The sequence below is a fragment of the Eretmochelys imbricata genome, chromosome 6 (genome assembly GCF_965152235.1).
Source record: "Eretmochelys imbricata isolate rEreImb1 chromosome 6, rEreImb1.hap1, whole genome shotgun sequence".
Taxonomy (NCBI): Eukaryota; Metazoa; Chordata; order Testudines; family Cheloniidae; genus Eretmochelys; species Eretmochelys imbricata.
The window spans coordinates 126066704-126094333 of record NC_135577.1 but is presented as its reverse complement, the minus strand read 5'-3'; the positions used below and the strand labels follow the sequence as shown (position 1 = coordinate 126094333).

The 27630-nt window shown below is 52.6% G+C and overlaps 1 protein-coding gene across 1 annotated transcript in view; it reads right to left on the bottom strand.

Moving 5' to 3' along the window:
* Positions 1–80: 80 nt before the first annotated feature.
* Positions 81–27630, bottom strand: part of NID2 (nidogen 2) — a 53792-nt gene continuing 26242 nt past the window's right edge. The window contains exons 8-20 of the mRNA XM_077819633.1: positions 26663–26893; positions 21100–21243; positions 17524–17652; positions 14614–14757; positions 12561–12680; positions 10590–10832; positions 8697–8918; positions 7874–8043; positions 5977–6106; positions 5087–5258; positions 3464–3621; positions 1208–1331; positions 81–276 (exon numbers count right to left, since the gene is read on the bottom strand). Coding sequence (XP_077675759.1) covers positions 144–276; positions 1208–1331; positions 3464–3621; positions 5087–5258; positions 5977–6106; positions 7874–8043; positions 8697–8918; positions 10590–10832; positions 12561–12680; positions 14614–14757; positions 17524–17652; positions 21100–21243; positions 26663–26893 — 2120 coding nt within the window. The 3' untranslated portion in view covers positions 81–143. The remainder of the gene's footprint in view (positions 277–1207; positions 1332–3463; positions 3622–5086; positions 5259–5976; positions 6107–7873; positions 8044–8696; positions 8919–10589; positions 10833–12560; positions 12681–14613; positions 14758–17523; positions 17653–21099; positions 21244–26662; positions 26894–27630) is intronic.

Below are 27630 nucleotides of genomic sequence, written 5' to 3'. Positions count from 1 at the left end.
CTGGAATTCTTCCTCCCGGTGTAAAGATTGAACTTTTTTTCACTTGAAGTAGCAGATTATTTTCTTGCTGCAGAGGGAGAGGAAATAGATGGAAGTTCATGTTAAGATAGTGAAATTTACATATTGGCAGTAGCTGGTCTACACTAAACAAGATGGACTTTACCTCCTGGGCAGTATGGGTAAACTGCAGTTATTCCATAGAGATGTGATCTCTGCTCTGGAAGATACTCATCGGTAAGGAAGCCATTGTCTTTATTCACAGCTATAACACCATCCCTATGAACAAAAGTGAGAAATCCTTTAGTCTCCCACAGAAATAAACAGTCTTTCAATCTTCAGAATAAATTATAATGGTTCCTTGTGTCTTAAATTCTATGACCACCTGCATAACACAGGCCAGAGAACCTCACCCAGTAACTCTGCATCAAGCTGCTTTGTTGTGCTAATGTTATTTTAATCAGCACAGGGCAGAATCACTAAGGGAACTTTCAAAGGCAGTGGTATTACCTCCCAAATGTCTGTCATTAAAAATTTGGAAAGAGGTTTAAATTGAAAATAATGGAATGAAGTTGGGAGTGGTTCTTTGTTGCCACTACTGTCACTATAAGGGTTTTTTGGAGTGGGTGGAAGAAACAGGAAGAGGACCTTAGTTATGGGGCATGTTTCCCATTTGGAAATGGGAGTCAAGATTTTTCCTAACACCAGGAATGTTTTATAAAAATGTAGCTGTGGCCCCATTCATACTTTTTTTGCATTGATAATGTGAAAGCTGGGGTAGGTTCTTTTAAAATCATCATATACCTTTGTACACTGCTTTTAAATACAAAGCGCATATTCCATTTGGGCCTCCATTGAAAGGACTACTAAGCCGAACTGGCTTGAAGAATGTGGGGTTGATTTTGCAGTCTATTTGACACAAATGGTTTCTGTAAAAATGACTAACTTGTATATTAGTTAAAATTCAGTTGAAAACCCCTGCCTATAGTACTAAGGCAACTTGGAAAACAAGAACCTGATATTCTAGTGAGTTAACATCATTCAGTGTAGGCTGAACAATTGCGATGGAACAGAAACTTCCCAAACCATGCCCTAACTGCTACTAATACAACTCTCAGAATAGGCTGGCTTGCTGCTTAATATGACATGCTGGCATTTTGCCTTTTAAATAGTTAGGTGACCATCCAGGGTGTAATAGTTACTAGCCTACCTTCTCCAGTCAGTGTGATAAAAGTGATTGGCATAACTAACAATGCTGAAGGGGTAGTTGAGGTTATTCTGAATGACACGCCTTCGTGTTCCATCTGGTAACGTGCACTCCAGCTTTTTAGTACCTTTTACAAATAAAACATTTAATCAGGCAAGAAATAGTGTATTTTCCATGGAATTTTACTCAAGCTAGAAGTTGATAATAATCAGAACAGTCCTGATCAGTAAACTTGTATCCTAGGTCCCTTCCTTCTAAAGGATGTGAAAATCCACATAATTCAGAAGGACTAGAATTTTGGTTTTTAGGGTGTTTTCTTTACCCTAGAGGAAATAGAATCATAGAATATCAGGGTTGGAAGGGACCTCAGGAGGTCATCTAGTCTAACCCCTGCTCAAAATTAAATCATCCCAGCCAGGCCTTTGTCAAGCCTGACCTTCTCTAAGGAAGGAGATTCCACCACCTCCCTAGGTTACGCATTCCAGTGTTTCACCACCCTCCTAGTGTAAATCTCCCCCACTGCAACTTGAGACCATTAATCCTTGTCCTGTCATCCACTACCACTGAGAATAGTTTAGATCCATCCTCTTTGGAACCCCCTTTCAGGTAGTTGAAAGCAGCTATCAAACCCCCCCTCATTCTTCTCTTCCGCAGACTAAACAATCCCAGTTCCCTCAGCCTCTCCTCATAAGTCATGTGTTCCAGTCCCCTAATCATTTTTGTTGCCCTCCGCTGGACTCTCTCCAATTTTTCCACATCCTTCTTGTAGTGTGGGGCCCAAAACTGGACACAGTACTCCAGATGAGGCCTCACCAATGTCGAATTGATTCTATACCGGGAGTATAGTGACAAATGGCATTCCCACTTTGACTGGGTACATATGCCTGCACCTCTACTCAATCCACTATAGGGATGTAAAGGAAAGCATTTACCATACATACTTGTTCAAACGCTGAATTTTTTTGGTTAAAAAGTGAAGCATTAAAGAGAAGGGGTTGGCTTATTGATGGGTCTACACCAAAATTTGACGATTTTAAGCTCTGTTGAATATCTAATACATTGTTGTTTTGCTTACCTGGAGCGTTCACAGGCACAGAGCCCCTCAGCTCCCAGTGGCCGCGGTTCGTTGTTCCCAGCCCAGAGGAGTTGTGGGATATGGTGGCCAGCATGTTCCTCGGCCCACGCCACTTCCCACAGCTCCCATTGGCTGGGAATGGCAAACCGCGGCCACTGGGAGCTGAGGGGCTCCATGCCTGTGAATGTTCGAGGTAAACAAAATGTCCTGACCCACTAGCAGCTTACCCAGATAGGCCGGGAGCCAAAGTTTGCCAACCCCTGAAATGAAAGGTTCATATAGTTTTTGCCATTTTTACCTATCCATCTTGGGGGGGTCGGCTTATAAACAAACGGGCTAATGAACAAGTATATAGGGTACTTTATTTTTGTCTGTGCACCTGTGTACAGAGGCTCAGTTCTTCAATCTGTGCCATATATACAGTATTCACTGAAAGACCCATGTAGACTCTAAACTCGGTCCTGAACATATCTCAGTACAAAACGCATCTACACATGCATTCTCCTTAGATGCTGTATAGGTACAGAAAATGCCCATCTGTGTATAGCAGCCAATACACCCTTGTGATGAAGTACGAGCTGTTGTGGGTTAAATGTTATAATTCCACATTAATATTCATGACAGTCAAAACAGCATGCAAAAGAACTGTGGAGAAATCCAAACAAGGAACGCTTTTGTAGAAACTATGAAGGGGCATCCCAATTTTAGAAGTTAAATTATTTCACCTTTCCTTTAAAAATAAAAATCTCCTATCTACGTTGAGTTTCTACATTCTACTGCTTGAAGTTGGAAGCCTTTGTTCTGTATACAGCCCTCTGCCGGTGGCTCTAAAGCTGGTCTGCCCTACGCTCACTTAACCTGTGAAGACATCCACACTTTATTCACATACATAATCCTAATTCGTGGTAGAGGAATATCGTCCACAATCTTTTAGTTGACAGAGGCCAGCTAACACACTTACACAGCCTCAGCAAGACCATATTATTCAGTAGGACATTTTCAGAAGTCAGTAAAGTATTTTTTGCCTTTTCAATCTAAAATTTGTCATGTTTAGACAGGCAATGTGTGAAAAAAGTCTACTGTGTTTGTTATGGGGGGATGATGGGAGGTGAGGAAGCGTAAGGAGAATTTTTATAGCTGTGCTTTGTTTCCAGTATGTTTCAATCTGTATTAGCTTAAGTTACCTGCGTCTGCCCAGCAAATCAGTTTGGAGAACGGGTCAAAAGTCAAGCCATTTGGTAAGCCGATGTCCTTATTCACCAGAATCCTCCTGTTAGCTCCATCTACGGTTGAGGTTTCAATTTTAGGTGCTTCACGATTCCAGTCAGTCCAGTAAAGGTTGCTGTGAGGGAACCAATTAAAAAACCTCAGTAAGGATGCACAGTGGGTGAACCAATTTAAAAAAAAAAAACAAAAAACAGAATTTGCAATAACTATCAGAAAAGTCCCAGACCTCTCAGTCTGCTTTCTGGAACAGATCATTAGCTGATTTGAAAGTCCATAAAAGGAAAGCTGAACAAGCTCCAGAATGTTTTTTACAACCAATCATTTGCAATGATTAGATTAAAGATATTCTTCCGTGATTAGGGCCAGTCCCATTAACTTTCTAGATAGCAACTGTACATACATGGGGGGTTATAACAATTGTCATAAAACCTGTGTTCCAAATTTGCACAAGATTCAAACCTTTCAATAATATTTTAAATCTGAACACAGAATATAATTGTGGATAAATTGGAGAGAGTCCAGCGAAGGGCAACAAAAATGATTAGGGGTCTAGAACACATGACTTATGAGGAGAGGCTGAGGGAGCTGGGATTGTTTAGCCTGCAGAAGAGAAGAATGAGGGGGGATTTGATAGCTGCTTTCAACTACCTCTGAAAGGGGGTTCCAAAGAGGATGGCTCTAGACTGTTCTCAATGGTAGCAGATGACAGAACGAGGAGTAATGGCCTCAAGTTGCAGTGGGGGAGGTTTAGATTGGATATTAGGAAAAACTTTTTCACTAAGAGGGTGGTGAAACACTGGAATGCGTTGCCTAGGGAGGTGGTGGAATCTCCTTCCTTGGAAGTTTTTAAGGTCAGGCTTGACAAAGCCCTGGCTGGGATGATTTAACTGGGAATTGGTCCTGCTTTGAGCAGGGGGTTGGACTAGATGACCTTCAGGGGTCCCTTCCAACCCTGATATTCTATGATTCTATGATTCTATGAAATTTAGCCAAATAATAGATTAGTAAATAAAAGGGGACAACGCATAGGGCAAAAGTGTTTCATGCTCTGACTGTTGCGATTTTGAGAGCTTCCTTCCTACACACCCTTAAGGAAATAACTAGCTGGAGCGTGTGCACATGAGAGAAATGTCTATCATGACAGACAGTACCACTATTACTTGATTTGCAGCTAGGTAGCATTTACTCATATTATTTAGAGCACAGAGAGTTTTGTCTCAGGCCAGTGACTGATTAATAAAATTACTGTAGGGGGCAGCATGTACATGAGGAAAATTCAGATTACTTAGCCACCGGTGCTTTTCCAGCAGGGTAGCCAGGAGGCCAATGTATTTACTAGCAGGTTTCTCTAACCCTGCTCTGAGACTTGTCTACACTACAGCTTCCACTATTGCAGCGGTGCTAGTGGTGAATTGTGGGTCTGACTTTTAACACTGAAAATGCAGCTCCTAGGTCCAGCATTGTAGTCAGTGGCCCTGTAGGTGAATCTCATTTCATTCCAACCCACCCTACGAACATACTGACACAAAGGTCTGAGAAGACAGCCTTTTCCAAAGCATGGGTGCTGTGCTGCCATTTACCCTCTGATTGCATCCACAGCGATTGCACGAGGATTCACAAGGTCTGCATCAAACAGAACTCGGCGCTCAGAACCATCCAATCTTGCACGCTCAATTTTGTCCAGGCCGCTATCTGTCCAAAACATGGTTCTGCGGAAGTGGTCGATGGCGAGTCCTTCGGGACTCATCAGGCCTGGAAGGATATGCAAAGAGGAGCACGGTCAGTATATGTGCAAGGGAGTATTTCATGCTCATACTTGGTGTTTATGTACAGTAGAACATCAGGGTTACGAACACCTCGAGAATGGAGGTTGTTCGTAACTCTGAACAAAACGTTCTGGTTCTTTCAGAAATTTACAGCGGAACATGGACTTAATACAGCTTTGAAATGTTACTTTGCGGAAGAAAAATGCTGCTTTCCCTTGATTTTTTTAGTAGTTTACATTTAACACAGCACTGTACTGTATTTGCTTTTCTTTTTTCTTCCCCCCGTCTCTGCTGCTGGCTGATTGCATACTTCTGCTTCCAAACGAGGTGTGTGGTTGATTGGTCAGTTTGTAACTCTGGTGTTGGTAACTCAGGTTCTACTGTAATACATTATATTACAAAATTTAAAGTAATTAATCCTCCCTGTACCCCTGTCTGGCGATTTACTATTATCCCTGTTGTTCCATCTTGCTTGGTAATCATAGTTCTCCTCCCCAGAATCTATCATAATGTGTGATGCCTAATTGGGAAAGCCAGGCAGATAATGGCTTGCCAAAGGTTAGAGAGAGTGACCGCGTCAAAGCTGGGATTAGAGCTCAAAAATTCCTCATTCCCAGCCCCACTGTGATTCTGCTATGTGGACAACAGCTTCAATGTCTGTGTTCAAACCCGCCATATTCAATCCCAAGGAAATGGTGATTTACCTGAGTTAATAATGGTTTCAGGTTCAGCCCCTGGTTCTAAACTTGCTCGGTTAACTGTCCGACCAGCAACGTCTGTCCAATAGACCATTTTTTCTCGACAATCATAATCTAGTCCAACCACTATGGAACCCTGTAGGGATAAATATATCTATACATTATTTTTACTTATTTTTCTCCACTGCAAAGGTCTTTACGTGGCTGCAGCTGATGGGAGGCAGAGCTGACGCAGGCAATCCTGCATGCCTGGCTCGGCATTCTAGCCGTAGCTTGAGGTTTGTCACTTTAGTTCTGCTGGGTACAATTTGGTTAAAATGAGCAACCTTTCTGCGTGCGGGAATAAGATTGTAAGACATCAAAGTTCAAAATGGGTGGTTATATTTTAATTCAACCAGCGGGGCCAAATTCTGTGCTGCTGTAAGTGGCTGCAGCTCTACCAACTTGAGTTGTGTTTCAGCCAGCAGAGAATTTGAACCGCTCTATTTGTCTGACTTTTGTTTGGTTTGAGAGACTCAGGCTGGAAGAATGTAGAAGTGCTTCCTTCTACGCTGAAGCACTGGTGTGTTACTGTCCAGGTTTTGTTAGTTGCACGGCCTAAGGGTTTGTACTGAAATCTTTGGGAATTCTTATTTAAGACAGATGTCCAAGCCACATGTCTGTCTCCAGCTGGGCTTTAAAAAAACCTCCGGGATCAAGCAGAGACTTGTACAAGATTGTAGCCAACACATGTAATGCCCTTCAAGCTTTCAGGAGAGAATATTTCACAAGTATATTTTCCACCAAAATACAGATTTGATGGTCATGCCCCAATTCTTAGTGTCTGTCTGCCTGTTTAACCCCTTTTGAGATATGTGTGACTAAGTGGCTTGTCTCTAATGGGGGGAAGGGGAGGAGGAGGAGGAGGAGGGAGAAAAGATATAAAAAGAGAAGGGGCTGGGGAAAGGTTCAAATACTTTCTCAACGAAGTATCTGAAGCAAAAGCTCAAATGGACGTTACACCTTGGAATCATTTGTATAGTTGAGAGCAATCTCTTATTTGGCCTGAAAAGAGATATTTACAGAGTGACGATGTGGATAGTGTCTTAAAAACAGACTGGGGCAGAGGAGAGCAAAAAGGTCGCTCAGGAACGTTGAGAGGAGGGAGACGAATGCTGCCCATGTTGCTGGGGCAGTGGAGGCAAGTGACTGGGAAAGAGGAGGGGCTGTCTTTCATACAGTAGGGATAACTGACCGGTTTTGCCTCCTGTTTTCTGGTCGTTGGAACCTCACCACCTCAGAGTCCGGTTTTATTTTATTGGATGGAGAAAGAGGAGAGAGACGACAAAACTGAAAATATTATCCTGATACACAAGCCAGGCCCACTGGGTGAGGGGCTTTGTGTCCCTCTAGTGGTGGCCATGGCACAGCAAAGTCGATGAGTCTACTACAGCCTTGTCTCCAAGACCTGGGTCTTGCAGTTCAGGAAGCAGAAGCACATACATTCAGAGCCGGAGGTTCAGTCCCCGGCTCCGACAACACACGCGGGGCATGGCAACACAAGTGGTGGCCTGTACAGAGAACTCAACTGGGAAACCTCCAGTTCAAGCTGGCCAGGTGGAATGCGTAAGCCATGTCCGCTTGGCGTAGTGGTCGGTCTCCTTCTGGTGGGGGCTAGGCCGCACTGCGATTGATTAGCCTGCTCCAGTTTGGGCAAGAGAGTTGGGTTTGTTTTTAACTTAGTCAGACAATTCCCATCACCCGGCCCCTCTCCCCGGGGTACTGGTGTTACATACGTATACATTACTTATACAGACAGCTCATCTCCCGAGGCAAAGATTCTGTATCGACTTGTCACGACAGAATACGCATCCTTTAAAGCCTGAGCTGCTGGACTCAACGCATTCTGAAGAAGATACTTTACATGCAATGAGAGCAGGGTCTTTGCCATCTCTTTCTGAAGCCTTGTGCCGTTCAGCGGTAAATAGCCTATTTGCTGTCCCTGAGCATACAGCAGGAAGGTCCCTGCAGTGGGCGGAGTCACATCAGGACGAGGAGAGGGCTGGACCGTGGGAGGAGCAAGGCTGGGGAGACCTGTCAGTCAAACACAAAGATTACATTCCTGCTTGACCTCGCACAGAGAGACTTTAAGGATGCAGTGACCTCTGGAAGGGGAAGATCAGCTGTTCTGAGCAGAGTTCAAGTTGGAGACGTGTGTGTGTGGGGGAAGGGAGGGGGGGGGAACACTCTCGTTTGCCCCTCGCTCCACCACCATTTTCTTTGTCAAAACTTTGTTTTGATGGGAATTTTCCACCCAGCTCTAAGACTGTGTGTGGGCAAGTGCACACACACACAGAGACAATGTGGGTGAGGTCGTATCTTTTATTGGACCCCCTTCTCTTGGTGGGAGAGAGACCAGCTTGCAAGCTACAGCGAGTTCTTCCTCCGGTTCCACACTTCTGAAATCTACCACACTGGAATCATTGCTAGATGGATGACAGTTCAGCTTCCTGATGATTGATTTAGGGCCTGATCCTGCACTTGGAGCGGCACAGACATCTGGATCCCATTGCAGCATCAGGGCCTTAATCAGTTATATCCTCTGATCTGCAATGTCTATAGACCCTTGGCTGTGACCCAAGTGAATCTACGAGCATTAGACTAGCAGCAGTGTGACTGTTTTCCTTGCCCCACCAAGCCTTTTGTTTCATACACCATTTCCCCCCAGCAAATCATTGCGTACTCACACGGAGGGGGAATGCCAGGTTGCGATCTCGTTCCTTGAACCTCTCTGCCGCTTTCATCCACGCACCAACAATACCCACTGTTGCCATGACACTGCAGCGGGTTAAAGTTGCCCAGAGCATCACACTGGGGTACGTACTGGTCTTCACGTGGCCTGCCACCGTAGTGCTCAAGAAGGCTTTGCCTCCAGCGTTCACACATCGTCTGCGGTCTCTGGGTGGGCTCTACAGCGAAGGGTAAGAGGTTCGGATGGGAGCAGGGCCAGGCTCTCCTTACAACACACACAAGCCCTACGCACAGGCTCCACCTTGCAAGGCTCACCGGCGTTCCTGCACCAGGCCCATCAATGACGCTAAAAAAGTTTAGCGCCCAAAATAATTAAAATTGACTCGAGCTTAATGGAAAACGTGCAGTCATCTGAAGTATTTTCAGGCTGGTTTATAATAGCTTTCAATGGGACGGCGTCCCTTTAAGGACTTACTCATCGCTCCAAACCCAGGTCATTCTAACCCGTACAATGCCAGCCTCGGCAATCGGTATCCATGAAAAGAGACAGTGGCATTTACTACAGTAAAGAGAAGATACATTTTGAGGACCGAAGCAGGGTCAAGTACAGGAATTGACACTTTGACTCTGGGCTCTGGAAACCGTCTGAGCCAATGATAAGCCCTGGAGAGCAGCCGACTGGTTTATACAGAACACAGCGGGAACTCTTGCTTAACCTCTAAATACTTTCCTAAGCAAAGGCTATAGCCTTACGGCTAAAGAAAGGGGGTGGTTTCTGTTTGAATTATTTTCTGAACAGCTTTTGGCACCGGTTACACAACCCACTGAGCTGAGTGCAATTTGGAAATGGGGGGTGCTGATCGTAAGCTGGGCCATCCCTGATCGCGTGCCCAGAAGGGCAAAATATAACCAGCCAGCGAGGACAGTGATGGGATGGGAATGGAAGGGAGAATGGAGAAATCCCTTTTGTACCAATGCAGCTCTGACCCCAGGTGTGAGCACTGGGCATCTCACAACCTCCCTAGGAAGGGCCTTTGCCTTTACTCAGGAACGGTACGAGAAAAGGCTCCGATTTGTGGGGCTGGGATCTCAAAGGGGAGCTGAAAACACAAACGGTCACGTTGATTTGGGAAGCTCCCCAGTGACCTTCTTCCTCCCCCAAAGCAGCAGGGGGCTGAGGCTCAGCACTTCAAAGGGATTTAGGTGCTTAACTTCCAGAGATTTCAATGGGAGTCAGGTGCCACAATATCCTTAAGCATCTGGGCCCGAGTGGCTTCAGCCTGCTTGGACTTCACCAGGGGCAGGGGGGGCTTGTTCCACCATGGGACAAGCCCTGCTCCACGTACTTTGCCTTACTCAGCAGACAGATTAGTAACCCTCTCTGTTCACTCTCATCAGAGGGACCTTAATACACCTGCTGCTCTGGGCCTGATGCTGAGAGGTGTGGTGCACCCACAGCTCCAGTATATTATGACAATAGCTAGTGTGCTAGGTGCTGTACAAATACCTAGGGAGGGACCGTCCCTGCCCCAGAGAGCTTCCAATCGAAAGCGGTAAAGTGAGTTACGCAAGCTCAGTGGCAGAGCTGGAAATAGACCCTCTGGCACCTGGAGCCCAATCCAGTGCCCGGGCCCCACTGCCAGCCAATGTGTGTACAGGAGCAGGAGGGAACAGGGCTCAAAGCCTCAACATCAGCCCCTAAGCCAGGGCTCATAGATCTACAGCGCCACCTCCCCCATTGCCACCCCGTGCCCAGGGCTGGGGCTGTGTAGTACTCAGGAACCCAGGTGCATTTTGGCTGTGCACGCTGAAAAGCAGGCGTCCTTGGTACCGGTGTTACGGCCCCCGGCAGTTCCCACGGTGGCCTCAGGAGGGCGGGGCTCACTCACCCGACGTCCTGCAGCGCGGCGGGGCGGTGCCCGGTGGGCGTCTGCTCCCAGCGATCTCCTGCCCAGCTCCGTCCACACACCAGCAAGAGCCAGTGCTGCCGTGGCACTGTAGCGGCCTGTAGCGCCCCTCGGCGTCGCACTGGGGTCTGGGGAGCCCCGGGCGGGCGGAAATCCCCCCAAGCCCACCGGCGGGCTTTGGATAGAGGCGCTCCTGCTCACACGGCGTCAGGCGCTGGGCGGCTTCTGCCCACGGGCACGCAACAGCGAGCAACCGACACAGCCAGGGAAGAGGGGCGAGGCCGAGGTAAAAATCAAACACTCGTGGACAGCCCCGGATAGCCGGGGCCAGGGGAGGCTAAGTCTCCCCAAACAGCCCGGGTGACCCCGCCCATGCTCCACCGCAAGACCCCCCCTCCTGCCTCCCGCTCTTCCCCTGTGGCCCCAGCCCAGGCTGCTCCTCTGCCCACCCTTGCTCAGCCTCTCCCCCGAAGAGGGCAGGGGCTAGGGTGGGCCGGCAGCCTGGACTCGGGGTGGCTGGGGCCAGGGCTGGCCAGCACTCCGGGCTGGCCAGGGCTGGCCGGTTGGGGCCAGGGCTGGCCAGCACTCCGGGCTGGCCAGGGCTGGCCGGTTGGGGCCAGGGCTGGCCAGCACTCCGGGCTGGCCGGTGGGCTGGCCGGTTGGGGCCAGGGCTGGCCAGCACTCCGGGCTGGCTGGTGGGCTGGCCGGTTGGGGCCAGGGCTGGCCAGCACTCCGGGCTGGCTGGTGGGCTGGGACTCAGGGCTCCTCTGGTCGTGGTGGGGGGCTTGGGGCTCTGGCGGGGAAGGGGGAGAAGGGTGGGGCTTCAGTCTGAAGGGACGGGGCTGGGGACTAGTCCCACCGCCCATGGGGACAGTCGTTCCCCCCAGCCTCTCTGAGCTTGTTCCGGGCAGTGCTCCAGCCTTAGGCACCTTTGCATGGGAAGCAAATAGTACAATCCCCTTTCTATTGGTAAACTGAGACACAGAGAGGTCAGGTGATCAGCCAAGGCCACACAGCACGTCACTGGCAGAGTCAGGACTAGACCCCATGAGTCGCAACTGCTTCTCCCTTGCTCTAACCACTTGACACCCCCCCTCCCCACCTTGCAATCCAGCTTCCTTTACTTGCCCAGATTTGGGGTATTTGTTTTCATATTGCCCCCCATGGCGAACATTGGCCAAACCAGACAGATAAGCTTTGGCCACGTACATACTCACGCTGTACTTACACCAGTGAATGGTGCTATAAATTACAATCCGCCCGTTAAAGTACTCATTACTTGTTCTGCCCAGCATCAGCAGGGTTTGACCCTGGGCCCTTCAGCAGGGCCTCTACCATTTGAGCGAATGGCGCACCTCTGGTAGCAATAGTAGGCAATTATCCTCTAGCAGTGCAGTCAATAGAAAGGGGAGCATGGTATACACGTTGCCAGTGTGCTCAGCTAAAGAGAACTAGGCTCATGTGTTCAGTGACTTTTGTCCAGCCTTGGGCAAGAACACACGAAACAGGCCGCACGAGGGAAGCCAATACAAGGCTAGCAGTCAGAGTCGGTGGGTATAAGAGGCCAGGGGAGGCTAAGCCTCCCCAAACAGCCGGCCCCATGGCCTTTGGTATGCGCCACCACCAAAATAGTGGGTGCTTTGGCTGCGGCCCCGCCATCACACCCCGCTCCAGCTCGGCCTCCTCCCCTGAGGGGCGAGCGGCGGACGGGGTGGTCAGGGGTGGGGGCCTTGAGGAGGGGGCCGAGCAGGGCCGGTGATGGAGTGTGAGTGGGGCTTTGAGGGGAGGAGGCTGAATGGGGGTGGGGCCACAGTCTGAGCACGCACCGCCTCCCCCCCGCAACGGAGCAGTCCCACGCCTTCCACGCGAGCAGTGTTTATATGATGCTCAGCAGACGCATGGGCCAGTCCTGACGTTCGTACTGCATCAGGCCTTCAGCCCGTGAGCCCTTACCAGGTGTGCAGTGGAAGCCGTCCCCTTGGTAGCCTGGTTTACAGCGGCACGAAAAGGAGCCGGGCGTGTTGTAGCATGCGGCGGCTTGGTGACATCTGCCTTCGGCGCATTCATCCACATCTGCAGTAGAGTCAGAATCTCAGGGTTGGAAGGGATCTCAGGAGGGCATCTAGTCCAACCCCCTGCTCAAAGCAGGCCCAATCCCCAATTTTTGCCCCAGATCCCTAAATGGCCCCCTCAAGGATTGAACTCACAACCCTGGGTTTAGCAGGCCAATGCTCAAACCACTGAGCTATCCCAGGTAGTAGTTTACAGCTGGTCTATACCACCGTGTTTAAGCCTCCCCTGCCCCACCCCAGGTGCAGGCTCAGCGGTGCCATGGTAGAGCCCGGGTTGTCGGTTTTGCACTCACCCACCCGGGGGAAGCAGCAAGCGAGGGCGTATTCCTGCTTATTCCCAGACCCAGGCTCCAGGTTGCCGGCGCAGGAGCGTGAGTGGGGGACTGACTCCCTTGCACGTCACCCTTGACCCCACAGAGCGCAACCCGCATTGAAGACCCGATTGAAACTGACCAACCCTGTTGCTATCGATTGTCCCCAGCCCAGAGCTCTGTGTCGGGAAGCAGGCCAGCATCCCATCCCATCGGTTTCCACGGCGGCTAGGAATATAGCTACAGCCTATGGCTTGCTTCATTGATACGTTTCCCTAGTCGTGTTAGGGCAGTACACCGGGATCAGGAAAGTGCAAGGCACGTGTGAGTGTTTGGGTTCCTGCACGAGGTCATTCTGCCCATCCCTTCCGGCTAGCCCAGGGCACGCCCGTCGGCACTGCTCTCGCGGCCCGGCTGCCGCAGCGACACCTCCAGCTGCAGAAGGCAGCGAATGTATTGGGCACGGTAAATACAGATGTGGAGCAGGACAGAGCCTAAGGGGAGGGAAGGAGAAGCCCCCCCGCAGAAGAATGTTCAGGGCCTCCGCCAAGTCGCTGGCTTTCCCCCTTCTGCAGGGAGCGGTTTGGCTGTCCACGGCCCCGGCTGCGGGCATCACCCGAGCCTCGAGGGGTGGACTCGATCAACGGGTTGCAAACCCTCCATGCTGCAGAAACTGATGCCCTCGACAGCTGGCTGTGGTGATGCGTGCCACGGCAGCCCCTGCTGAGCCCAGTTGTACCAGACTCTCGGGCCATGGTCTGCAGGGGCTTGTGGAGAGGAATGCAGCGAGTTCAGACCCTGGACTATGCATCTGTGTAAGAGAATAAAATCCCTCCTTATGCTGGATCTCCAGTCCTTGGGCAAGGGACTAAACCGGACTAAGAATCCTTTTGCTCCATCCCTGAAGCACGGGGATGGGGCGTGGGCAGGGCCTTGGCTCGTCCCATCCACTCACCAGCCAGCACAGCTGAGTTGGCACGGGGGTTGGGATTGCCATAATTTATTCCTGGTCCAAGCCAGCAACAAGTCGCTACCCCATTCCCACGCCTCTCCCCAGACGGCAATGAGGAGGCAGAAGAGGATTCTGGGTCTAAAGTCACAACCCAGTCCTGAGGCTAAAGGAGGATCCAGTCCTGCTCCTGCTGAAGACACTGGCACAATGCCCACTGGCATCAATGAACATAGGAGCTGGATCCTGGGCGAGGTGCCCGCTTGCGAGGAAAATCCAATAGGCATAAGGCTCGCAGTAACCCTGCCTCCTCCTGCCCAGGCTGTATGTTCTGTTGCCCAACAAGGGCCAGGACATGCCTGGGGATAAGTTAATGTACAGATGGGCCCAGAACAGCCCCTCAGCTCCAAAGGACCCCGTCCTTTAGGAGTGTTCACAGTCTGAACCCAGAAACGTGGCTGAATTTTGCAAATGGCCTCTCTCTTTGGAATGGGGCCATTCCAACATCCCCTGAATGTCGAGTCCAGATCCGGATTTTGCAGCGTGTTATCACCAACCCAAACTGGCATCTCCCCCTGACGGTCCAAGCAGAGAACAGTGGTCCTGACAGGGGAGCACTCCAGAGGGAAAGAGGTAGGTGGGGAACCCAGCAAGGCCAGTCTGAGTGAACGTACCAGAGCAATTATGCCCGTTGCCCGTATAACCCGAGAGACACACGCAGCTGAATGAGCCGCCTCCGTGGTGAACACAACGGGCCCGGTCTGCCGAAGCGCAGGTGTGGCTGCCATCTTCGCAGGGGTTGGATGGCGGGGGGATTGCTGGAAAGGGAACAACATGATACGAGGATTGTGAGTGGCCTAGGGCTGCCTGCTCTCTCGGACTCCTAGACTTTAAGGCCAAAAGGGACCATCATGATCATCTAGTCTGACCATGGAACCTCACCCACTCCTGGAATAGACCCCTAACCTCTGACTGAGTTACTGACGTCCTTGAATCATGGTTTAAAGACTTTGAGTTACAGAGAATCCACCATTTACACTAGTTTAAACCTGCAAGTGACCCATGTCCCACGCTGCAAGGGAAGGTGAAAAAGCCCCAGGGTCTCTGCCAATCTGACCTGGGGGAAATTCCTTCCTGACCCAAAATCTGGCAATCAGTTAGACCAGGGGTGGATAAACTTTTTGGCCCAAGGGCCACATCTGGGTGGGGAAATTGCATGCAGAGCTGGGGCAGGGGGTTGGGGTGCGGGAAGGAGTGCAGTGTGTGGGAGGGGATGTGGTGTGCAGGAAGGGGCTCAGGGCAAGGGGTTGGGGTGCAGGAGGGGTGCGGCGGGGGCTCAAAGTAGGGGGCTAGGGGTCTCAGGGCAGGGGGTTGGGGTGCAGGAGGGGCATGGGGTGTGGGAGGGGGCTCAGGTCTCAGGGTTGGGGTGCAGGGTGCACGAGGCCTGACGCCACTTACCTTGAGTGATTCCGGGATGGCAGCAGCATGCAGTGGGGCTAAGGCAGGCTCCCTGCCTCCCCTGGCCCCGCGTTGCTCCCAGAAGTGCCCAGCGTGTCCAGCAGTGGCTCCTGAGGGTTGGGTGGGGCAAGCGCTTCTGCCCCACGCTGCCCATGCCTGCGGGTCCCACCCCCAAGCTCCCATTGGCCACAGTTCCCCGTTCCCGGCCAATGGGAGCTGAGGGGGCAGTGCCTGGAGGTGAGGGCAGCACACGGAGCCCTCCGCCCCCCCACTCCAAGGGCCACAGGGACATTGTGCCGGCCACTTCTGGGAGCGGCACGGGGCCAGGGCAGGCAGGGCGCCTGCCTTAGCCCTGCAGCGCCATGGGGTTGGCAATCCCGTGGGCCAGATTGTAAGCCCTGATGGGCCGGATCCGGCTCGGGCCCTAGTTTGCCCTCCCCTGAGTTAGGCCCTGAGCCTGTGGGTGAGATCCCCCAGCCAGGCACCTGGGAAAGAATTCTCTGTAGTCGCTCAGAGCCCTCCCCATCTAGTGTCCCATCACCGGCCGTTGCAGATATTTGCTGCTGGCAGTGGCAGATCGGCTACGTGCCATTGTAGGCAGGCTCACCAGAGCGCTGGGTACAGCAGCGAGAGGGCCCAGCCCTGGCCCATCTGCCATTCAAAGGAATAGGCCCAACAAGAGCCCCTACAAGGAAAGCATCTTCCCCTGTGGGAGTGGGTTTTACATTGTCACATAAATGACCAGCAGCCAGCCAGCCCTCTCCATCCCACCACACTGTCACAGGGCAAATGGGTCAGGCCCTGGCACAGCATCGCCATCTCTATGCTTCCACTCCCATAGCACAGAAGGGCCTGGCAGGGCTGCGGGGGGGCCTGGCCAGAGTGTGCTGAGCTCTGGTGATGCCCACTGGCTTTACAGCCCTCGCGGGGGCATTACAAGCCATTACAGCCCTCAGGCTGCTTTAACTTGTGCTGTTGGCCTGTGCCAGGCTGAAAGATGGTGGAAGGCCACCTTTGCCCCATCCCACCTCCCTGGGCCTGGGTTATTGCAGGGTTAGCCCGGGGAGTTGCACCCGGGTCCGAGCTCCAAGTCAGCCTCGCCCAGGTGCGAGCAGCCACCCTGCAAAGCCCTGCCTGCGTGACTGGGTCCTCACTGGTGCTGCGGTCCCCCATGCGTGTCGGCAGGGTTTCTGGGGAGGGGCGCACCCCGTGGCGCACAGGGTGCTGAGCCGCAGTGAGTGGCGGGAGAATGTGTCTGTCCTTCTGGGTGCACAGGGGGCATTGTGGGAAGGCGATGGAGGACGAGCAGCACTCGGGTGAGCTATCTGCATGAAAGCAGCCCCCGAGCTCAGGGGAGAGGGCTCTGTGTGCGGGCCAACACCTTGGCAAGCGCCAGCCCTAACTCCACCACCCCTGAGCACGGTAATTAACAAATGCTCACCAGGGTGGTCCCCTGGCAATCAACGGGGGCAGCTCACGGGAGCGCAGCGCTGATCAGGGTGAATACGGGTGGCCCACCTAGGCCCCAACTCAGGGGTGGCCAACCTGAGCCTGAGAAGGAGCCAGAATCTACCGATGTACATTGCCAAAGAGCCACAGTAATATATCAGCAGCCCCCCCCCCCATCAGCTCCCCCGCCCCCCGCACCTCCCGCCCACCAGCAGCCCCGCCAATCAGCGCCTCCCCGCACCTCCTAATCAGCTGTTTCGTGGTGTGCAGGAGGCTCTGGGGGGACACGGCAGGCTCAGGGGAGGCGGCGGGACGGGGTGGAGTGGGGGCAGAGCCAGGGGTTGAGCGGTGAGCGCCCCCCGGCACATTGGAAAGTTGGCGCCTGTAGGTCCAGCCCCGGAGTCGGTGACTAGACAAGGAGCCGCATGTTAACTTCCGAAGAGCCGAGTGTGGCTCTGGAGACGCTGGTTGGCCACCCCGCCCCAACTGAACGGGCCCCGGCGAGTGCTTGGGGCCAACTCTCGATTAACTGCCAGGCGATGGCAAAGCTCCCTCCGACTCCAGTGGCAGCAGGATCCTGGGAAAGACGCCTTTGACCCGTGCTGTAGCATGCAGGGAATGTACAGCTGGGGTCGCGGGGAGGGGGAGGAAGACTCGCAAATGGGCTCGACACTTACGCACGCAGGTGTGTCTGTCAACAGCCAGCTGGTACCCGCCGGGGCACTCGCACCGGTAGCTGCCTGGAGAGTTGATGCACATGGAGCGGTGGCCGCATCTGCTGAGGCTCTCCGCACACTCGTCGACGTCTGAGCAGGAAGAGAAGAATCCGGTTACACAGACGGATGGGGAAAACATTTGCTTTTAACACTTCCCGGGGGCCTCAGCGCAGGGGTCTCCGTTTAAACCGGCTGATCAGGAGCGTAAACGTTTCTTTCCTAAGCACTGGTTTGGCTCTCTTTCAGCGGGAACATTTCGCCCCCCTCCACTAGAGCCAACAAAGAGGGAGAGAAATGTCTGCAGATGTTTTTAAGGGGAAGCAGATCTATGAGCTCCTTTCTGTACTAACAAACATCAGCTCAGTCTGAGAAAAACACCAATTCAGCTCAAACGCACACAGCCCGAGCCGGACCTCGCTTACACCAGTGTAACCCCACCGACGTCAGTGAAGCTGCTCCCAAATTCCATGACAGTCACTGAGGGCAGAATCAGGCTCCGAATATCCCGCTTCCCCCCAAACATGGGTCTATAATTTCCTCCCTGCCAGCGAAGTTCTTGGAAGACTTTTTTCCCTCCCCCACTAAAAATGTTCAACATAATTAGAGCAGGATGACGGGGCTACACCCTGGAGCTGGGCCAAAACCCGCAACCAAGCTCCCGGAAACTTTGGATTCCAGTTCAGCAGGTAGGCCCAGCACTATTAGACTTCAGGGAATCTATTCCTGCCTCTGTCACAGGCCCACAAATGAGGCACCATGGTCCAGGGGATAGAGCGCAGGCCTGAGCGTCAGGAGACCTACGGTCTATTGGCCTGAAGAGTCACCATGGGCAAGTCATTGTGCCTCCCTGCCTCAGTTTCCCCGTTTGTACAATGTGGGTACTGCTGCTGCTGACCTTCTTTCGTAAAGTGCTTGGGGCTGCATGGACGAAGGATGCTACCTACTAGGTAAGTATTATTCTGTTACGACGTGGCTTTTGGCAAGTCACCGGCCCAGATCCTCCAAGGCACATAGGCGTCGCTCGGCAGCATTGCAACACCTCCCCCCTAGGCGGCCTGAGGCATTCTCTGCCCCAAGCGAGGCACCCGTGCTCTCTGTACAACGCATGGGGCGAGTGAGGCTCCTCCGACAAGGATCCTCAGAAGCCAGCACGGTGCAGGGGGTGCTGCCAAAGCTAGCCAGGAGGGAAATGCCAAGGAGCGGGGCAGGGAAGGAGCAGGACTCAAGACGCCTAGGCCGTGGCCTGGTGTTCCAGGCTGATGCGCCAGAGATGGGCACCTTCCTCTGCCACAAACCTGCTCCTGGAGACAGGCCCCTGAGCCAGGTCAGTCGTTGAGGCAGCTGATACCAGTCAGCTCTGTGTTCTTGGGGAACCAGGGTGCAGTATCCAGCCTGTCGGACTCATGAAAGACACCTCCTCCCCTCATTTAAACCAAAATCCATCAGAGGAAAAAACTTGCAGAGAGTAGGGAAGGGTGTTGGGAGACACACTTAGACCCCTCCTGACAAGGGTGACGAGATTAACACATCTCCATTAGCATACAGAATGAAGAACAGAAACAACTCCCCTAGCCTCGTCTGCATGAGAGATGGGACAGGGAGACATCTCAATTTGCATACAGAATGGAGACTGGAGAACCGCACTGAACTCTGGGACCAGAAAAGCAGGGACGCACTGCATCATGGGAATCTCTGCTCCAGATGCTAATGAACCTACACCAACCCACACCCAGCTCAGCAGTTATCAGACCAATTCTAGTAATAAATCCTTGACTGATAGCCCAAAATACTGACAGGTTTCAGAGTAACAGCCGTGTTAGTCTGTATTCGCAAAAAGAAAAGGAGGACTTGTGGCACCTTAGAGACTAACCACTTTATCTGAGCATTTCCGAAATACTGAAGCAGCCTAGTTGCATTGTGAGCTCCCTGGAAGAAAACACCGCCAAGAGTGATCGGCTTCTATTGTCTAGCCTAAAGAAAACCCTCGAGTCATCAGTTTATCTATAAACAAATCTAGTGTTCGCCCTTGAACCATTGTATTTTCTCTGTAAATACCCCTACCTATGCCCAAGTAAGTGTTCTGATGCTTAGATCCAAACTTTGGATCAGTTCCACTGGGAATCCATCTTCTCCTGACTGATCGTGCTGGGGGCTCTGCCTGTCTCCAGCCCTCAGCACCCTGAGCTACCCCCATCGCCTGGGAACCCCGACCAGTTCAAGCCTCCTGGAGTGGAGGAGATCCCCCTCTTTCTCTCCGTTTTCCTTTCCACCTCAGGTATTAACCTTTAACCATGTACGTTATGTTGGTTTAGCCCTCCTTGTGTAGTGATCACTATTATTCAGTAAATAACTGTTATGGTTAAGCGGGTTGCTTCTCTCTCTGAACTTTACTCTTTTGTGTTTTTAGCTTCCCCCATGCTAGATCCCTGTAGTGCCCCAGAATACTGTGGGATTTGCTCATCAAGTGCTACCATCAGTACAATTGCGAGGTGAAAGTGGGAGAGGGACGTGTTAAACCTGTGGCCTTGACAGTGCTGCTCAATCCAGCCCATTGAGTACGGGGACAGATAAGGGGATCAGCTGGAGAGGGCTGATTGACCCGCTCAGACTTGCTCTGTTAGCCTGCGTGCCCATCTAGTTCTAGGGCTGGAGGGACCCAGCCCCGGGGAACCTGGGGCCGGCAGGAGAGCCCCATTGGGAGGGGACTTACAGAAGGAAGGAGTAGAGCTCCATACGAAGACACAAGTGACATAAGCAGCACATTAATAGAATTACAGAATCCCCCCCGCCCAGAAGAGTAACCCTAATAAATGAGCATACCCCAAAGTAACGGGCACACCTGGTAACACAGCCCAGGCCCTAGCAGTCTGCTGCTCACGCTCTCCCGCCCACCCTACATTTCCATGGGCACTGGCGGTCTTTGTGTGGGTGCTGTGAGCACCCCCTAGTATCAGCAGCCTGCTTCCAGCCCTCCTCCTGACAGGTGTCAGGCCTGAGGCAGACTCAGAACATGCCTCTGGGGTCAGGCCCTGCTGGTGAGACAGGATCCCTGCCTGGTTTGAGAATCCTCCGGGCCCACAAGGCTTCAGCTTGAGCGGGGCTCAGAGCAGCTTGTTAGCTGGGAGGTGGCATCAGCGGGGAGCCTGCTTTGCAGAAACTTAGGAGCCTGGGGGATTTAGGCACCTCCTGGGTTAGGCGGCAGCTGAACAGTGGCTTTGGAAATGCTAGTAGCACCTAAATGGCGGATTTGGGCACCTAAAGAGGCGGATAGGTACCTAAATACCTGTGCGGATCGGGGCCATACCTGCTGGGTGCCTCAGTTTCCCCATGACCATGATACTGACCCTACTTTGAGCTCATCCGGTGAAAAGTGCTGGGTACACTCCCACTAAGCAAGTATCATTATAAATCTCCCTTCGGCCGTTCAGTAAGGACATACAGAGACAGGCAAGATGGTGGACTGTAGATCACGACGCCTGACCCGCAGAATTGAGCCTGCGATCGGGCGAGCAGCCGCTAGCCAGGTTCTCCACTTACCCACACAATCTCTGCCATCTCCCCGATAGCCGGCCGTGCACTCACAGGTGTAATCCAGACCGGTGCCCGGCTGGCACCGTGCTGTCGTGTCACACGCATGGGTGCCGTCATAACAGGGGTTCACTGTGCTCAAGTCGGCGCCACCTAGATTGGCCAGAAAGCAAAAGGCAAAGCTGGACGAGGAGCCTCGGGACGGGTATTTATATCACAGGAGAAGCCAGAAGCCCCCACTGAGCTCAGAACCCCGTTGTACTAGGCACTGCACAGATCATAGCAAGAGTCTCCCTGCCCCAAAGTGAAGGAAGGAAAACAGAAATGAGGTGACTTGCCCAAGGTCACCCAGCAGGGCAGTGGCAGAGCTCAGAACAGAACCTAGCTCTCCCGACTCCCAGGCCAGGGCCTTACCCACTGGACCACACTGCCTCCCCAGGGCACACAGCTGTACGGCATGGGCTAGGCAATGAAGATGCTGCTGGTGCCACTGCAGCTTGCCCCTTGGCCACCGTATCACTCGCACACAGAGCAGAAGGGCGAAGTTCTCTAACCCACCAGGCAAACCTGGCCTGTGGCATTCTGCTCCCCTTACATGCGTCGGATGCAGAGAGGGGGAAGAACATCCCAGTGCCGTGCAGATCGGGAGGATAATGGTGTCCTAGAGGTGCAGAAAGACCCAGGCACGCAATGGTGAGTGAATGCACCTTGCCTGCTGGCACTTTCTAAAGCTAAACCAAGCACAGCTGGTCACCCAAAATAAAGGAAGAACCACAGTACATGCTGCTGGGGATGCAGCTATTGGCTAATTTGGGGCTGGACGCTGCTCTGTCCTGCACCCCATATAGACCATAAGGAGGTGGAAGGCACCACCTTAATCCGCTAGACAGGCTCCCCATAGATAGGCTCCTCCTGCACGTGAAAGGATGGGAAACGGTGCAGCTTTGGCTCGAGCCTGCCAACACAACAGCCAACGCACCTGTGCCAGGGTGCGTCCCCCACGGAGCAGGGGGAAACCAGGACGCAGAGTGTGACTCCGAAGCAATCTGCCCCCAGTCCGTTCCTATGTGCTGCCCCCTGCACGGTGCCCGGGCAAAGCCAGAACTGGCTCTTGAAGTTCCTTGTTTAGGGAAGTCAGGGAGAGATTGAATTCGGCTTTGGACTTTGTCTCTAGGTTACCTCTTAATTCACTGGCAAGATCAGTTCATAATGGAGAGGAGCCTGACCCAACACCCAGTGGAGTCCAAGGGGGTCTTTCCCATGGAGTCTGCATGGCTTCAATGGGTGCTGGATGGGGCCCTTGAGTAGAAATTTCAAAAGCCCCCGAGTGATTTAGGATTCTAATTCCCATTTTCAATAGCACCTAGGTGGCTTAGGAGCCTAAGTCTCAGGGAAGTCATTGATTTCAATGGGAGTTAGATGCCTGAATGCCTTTGAGGATCTGGGCCTAGGTGACATAGGTGCTTTTGAAAATGTTTCCCCTGACCAGTTGCAAGTTTGTGAGGAAATCGAGAACTGCTGGTTAAGGTCTCCTAGAAACAACCCTGAAAAACTCAACGAAAGGACTTTCCAGGATGGTAAAGTTCCACCAGCTTTAAATAAATACAGACCAGTGAGGACCAAACCCTGAAGTCTATATTCAGTTCTTACACAAGCAAAACTCCTGTTGACCTCACCTTACGAAGTGAGTAAAGACTCGCCAGCTTTCAACCAAGATCGTAATTCAAATGATTTAGCCTCCTCTGCTTCTGCGTTTTCATGGGTTTTCCTGATGGAAACTGGCATGATCTACATTGGCCCATCTGAAAACCAGCCGGAAGAACACCCTGATTTATAATGTTATCATCTCGACTCTAGAGGGAGCAGGTGTGATCTATTGTACATGTCCCAGAATACCCCTCTGGGTAACGAATGCAAACCACAAAATCATTCCAATGGCTGGAAGTTGAGACCAGATAAATTCAGATTGGAAATAAGGTGTACATTTTTAAGGGTGAGTGTAATTAACCAGGGGAACAATTTGCCAAGAGTCGTGGTGGATTTTCCATCGGTGACCATTTTTAAATCAAGGTTGGCTGTTTTTCCAAAAGCCCTGTGGCAGGAATTATCCAGGGGCAGTTCTCTGGCCTGGGCTATGCAGGCGGTCAGATTGGACAATCACAATGGTCCCATCTGGCCTTGGACTCCATGAATCGGATTCCATAGGGCTGGACTGTGTTTTCACCAGAAGCCCTGAGTAAGGGACTGGGCGTAGCTGTGCAGGCCAATGCACGGGGGCTGGGACTTCCCCCACTCCCCATCAACCTGCACAGGGACCAGGGGCTTGCAAGGGCTGCTCTCCTACCAGGCTGCGATGTGTGATCCAGGAAGCCCAGCCGGGGGAGCACTCAGGCATTTTACAGCTCCTTACTCACCAGGGCACATGCTCTGGGCCAGAGACAAGCTGCCCGGCCCAGTGTAGATTCAGCCCAGCATGCAGGAGCGGCTTTAGCAGCAGAACTCCCACTAGCGTGGGACTAACGTGACTCCGGCAGCTCTAGCCAGAAGCCTATTGCTGAGAATGCATCGGACCGGCACTGGGAACGTTCCAGCCCAAGGCTCCCGGGCACACACTGCCTGGCTTTAGGGAGGCTGCCGGGGCTTCTGCTGGCTGTGGCCGGAGCACAGCCCCACCTACAAATCACAGCTGCTAACTCCAGCCCCAGCCCCAGCCCCAGCCTTCCCGCGGACCCGGTTTTGCTTTGCCCCTTTACACCGAGAAGGGCTGGCTGCAGAGCAGCCTGTGGATCTGAATCTCCCCCAAGTTCTGGGGGTGCTGGGACCTGGGTTCTCATGCCCATCTCTGCGATCAGCCCAGGTGGGCACTACGCAGCCTTGGCCGTGATCCTGGTGTAATTCGTTTGCTACAAGCCCCCGACATGGAGACGTCCCTGAGTTGCAGACTCTGAATCCCTCTCACATTCGGTCCTGGTTGTGCTCTCAAAAGCTTCCTCCTCTATCTCATTATTGCACTTGGCTAGCCAACAGGAGCATCCCCCTTTGGATCCTTTACGGCCTCTATTAAATGGCTTGACTTCCTGACCCCAAGAGCTGGAGCTAATTTACTTGCTTGGAGTAGGAGGCTGGGGAGGCTTTTGTCCAAGGAGCGGCTCCTTAAGCAGAGCACATCCACCCTGCACGCTCCCTATCTCTTCACCCTGTAGGGGGAAGAGCTCTCCACTCCCAGGTGATTGCCCCCGCGAGAGTCAATGTGCCCTTTAAATTCCACACAATCAGGAAGGGAAGAGGAGGGTCAATAGCTCTGGCTCCCAATTACTGATTCAGGAAGGACACGGCCCTTTGACTCCATCCTCCTGGAAACAATGAGGCTCCCAGAAAGCGCAGACAGCTGTGTTGTCCTACACGCATTCCAATTAGATAACAGCTCCCTGGGGACCAATAGGGAGATTGGGTTTCAGGCTCCACTCAGAGGAAGACCCCTCTTCAGAGGGATTACCAGCTTTCTACTCTGACGGCAGCAGCGGGAGACAGAGAAGAGCCAGCGTCCCCCACCTAACCAACCAGACGGTGGCTAGCACCCACCCACCTGGCCTTAATCAGCTCTCTCCCATGGTATATCCACACTTCAGGCCTTCCAGCTTCTCTGTCTTTTCGCCACCGATGGTGATATGCAACTCAACAGGTAACGATGCAGACACAGCCGGGGCCTGATCCAGCGCCCATGGAGTCTTTTCACTGCTGCCAGACGCACCCAGAACAATGCCCACTGCACACATGGTACTACGAAATACACTCGGCACCACCTCTGATCACCCCACTCCCACTCCGGGAAATAAAAGGAATACAGCATCTGGCTCCAAATCTGGTCCTGTACAGACATAGAGAGAGCTTTTCTTCTATCTTTTCTTGAGCAACTCCTGGGCCAGTAGATTAGACAGAGATTACTTACACACACACACACACACACCCCTGTACACAGAACTCCCAGTAAGGTTTAATGTAGAATCTGCTTTGGCTGGAGAGCAAAAATAATGAAGCAGCAATGTGGAATTTCCACCCCACTCTGCAAACGGGCTGTCCTGATGCTGTGCAAGAAGGGATGGAAATGGCTAGATGGGTAACACGTGGATGTCCCGGTGCATTTTTGAATGAGGAGAGACCAAGTCCGTTTGTAGCTGTGTTACCAACCTAGCTATTTCGTTCTCCTCTAACACAGGACACCACCACAGTAGAGCTGGGTGGAAAAAATCCCCATTTTTGCTACTTTACTTTTGTCTTAGAGCCAATGCGGAATCGCGTGAAAGTTCACAAAGCCGGGGTAAATGGTACCACTTTCTTGACTAAAGTTTTGAAGTTGTAGGAAGCAGCAGTGGCTGCTGGGAAATGGGGTTCATTGTATTTCAAACTATGGGCCACCGTATCATCACTGGCTATGCCAACCTGGAGACAGACCTCTGCCAAGAGAAGGCAGGAGGAGATGGGGGTGGGAGGTGTGGGGCGGGGAGGGTACTTGCTTTCCACCTGGCCTGTCACTATGTTTTTTCATGGCTGGGGAGGGGTTTGCAAGTCCAACAAACAAACCAGACCCCAGAGTTCTGCCTTTCAACACTGAGAATAAAACTCAGCACGAAGCAACACTGCGGGGCGATTCTGGGCCAGCTCTGTCCGCAGCGTGGATAGCTTTGTACCCGGCCGTGCAGCAGAGTTTACAGCGGGAAAAAGCTGCCTACAAACAACGTGTCTCAAAGCACAGCATAGGCCTGCCAGCAAAACCCTCGCTGGTACCCCAGGCACTCAAACTAACAGCTTTTGCTGTGGGGCGAATCCTGAGCAGATGAAGTCCTGCAGGGATCTATCATCATGGCAGGTGCTTAGCAGGACAAAAAAATCCAATCCCTTCATAGTCATCTAACAGCTGTGGGGAAACTCCACCTGGGTGAAAACGGGGCAAAGCCAGAGAGGTCAGCGGCGTTTGGCCCCTGTGCACACAGCCTACAGGAGCTCCACAGATATTTTCTACAGGGAAAATTGGAGCGTGTACAAGCCTGGGTGCGCTCACAGGAACTGTATCATTCCACCAGCAGTTACACCCAGGGCCAGACTGCCACATGGACCATGTGTCTGTGCAGAGGAGGAAAAATTCACCTTGCCCTCGCGCATGGGCTACCAAGACTTTTGGTCTGGGGCCACTGGAGTCAGCCGGTCACTCCTCCTAGAGCAGATGAACAGAGAGCTCTGACTCTGTCCCGTCCACCCCCTGCCCAGCCCCGCTGAGCCACTGCAGGGGGTGGTGCAATTTACTGCTAGGAAATCACAACCCCCAGGGACCAAGGGGAAGCAGGGGAGGGTTGTGACTCAGTGGCACAAGGCCCCCCAGGTCTAGCCCCGGTGATGCAGCTCATCGCTCCGCTCATAGCCATGCCTGTAGTCACAGTAGACTGACACCGATCTTCCTTCTCCTTGCCGCCTGCTGTTTTAGGCCACGCTGAAAGTGGGGGCGTTGCACCGGCAGGGAATTCGGCCCTTGCTTTCAACAGGCCGACGGAGTCGGGGATGACTCGGCAGAGCTCACCTTCGCTGGAGCCAATCTGGTTGGTGATGGCGTAGCGCAGGACCCATTCCTCGTCGTTGTACAAAGCGAAGATCCGATCCACGCTCAGCTGCTGAACGGCAGGAACGACCCTGTGGTGGCGGGCGGGCAGGCAGTCCTGGAAGGTAATGTTCTGGTGCAGTCGGTAGGCAAAGGTCTGGTTGATGCTCCCAAAGGTGAGGAAATACTGCCGGTAAGCTGTGGAAGTCACGGCTGCAAAACAGCGTAAAGGACCCTGGTCACACAGGCATGCGGTAGCTTGATGAATTATTATTATTTGCACCGCAGCAGTGCCTAGAGGCTCCCATCAGGGATGCAGGCCCTGCTGGGCTGGGCACTTTCCAAACATGGAGTCCCTGCTCCAGGGAGTAACGCAACAACTGGTGGATAAGCCCAAGCAATGGAGAAGGGGTGGGGGAGAAGACGAAGAGAGGAATAAATACAACCGTGTTTTCACAGACTAATTCTGTGCACTGATGACTATGATACTTTCGCTCTCTGGAGATGTGAGCACTGGGCTTGGGCCAATGGCCTTTGGTTAGCCCTGAGCACTGCCATGCAGGAAATAGGGTGGCCAGATTGAAAAGCGGACCTGATAGCGTCCAGTCAGATCTACTGACCGGACAACCAAAGTCCGGTTACTGCGGGTGGGGGAGGCTCTGGGTCATCACCCACGCCGGCCCCTACTCAGCCAGAGCTGCTTCCTACCTGCATCGGGCGGCTGCAGCTCCCACCCCAGCTCCGCAGGAGAGTCTCTCCTGAACCAGGCTGCGGGGGGGGAAGCCATGAAGAGCAGCGAGCGACAGGGGGAGGGGGAATGAGGAGCAAATGGGGGCAGGGCAGAGGCAGGGCCTCGGGGGGGAAGAGGCAGGGCGGGAGAGATTCCATTTTTAAATATTACGAAGTTGGCAACCCTAGCAGGAAACGTAGTGATTTCACGATGAGCAAGC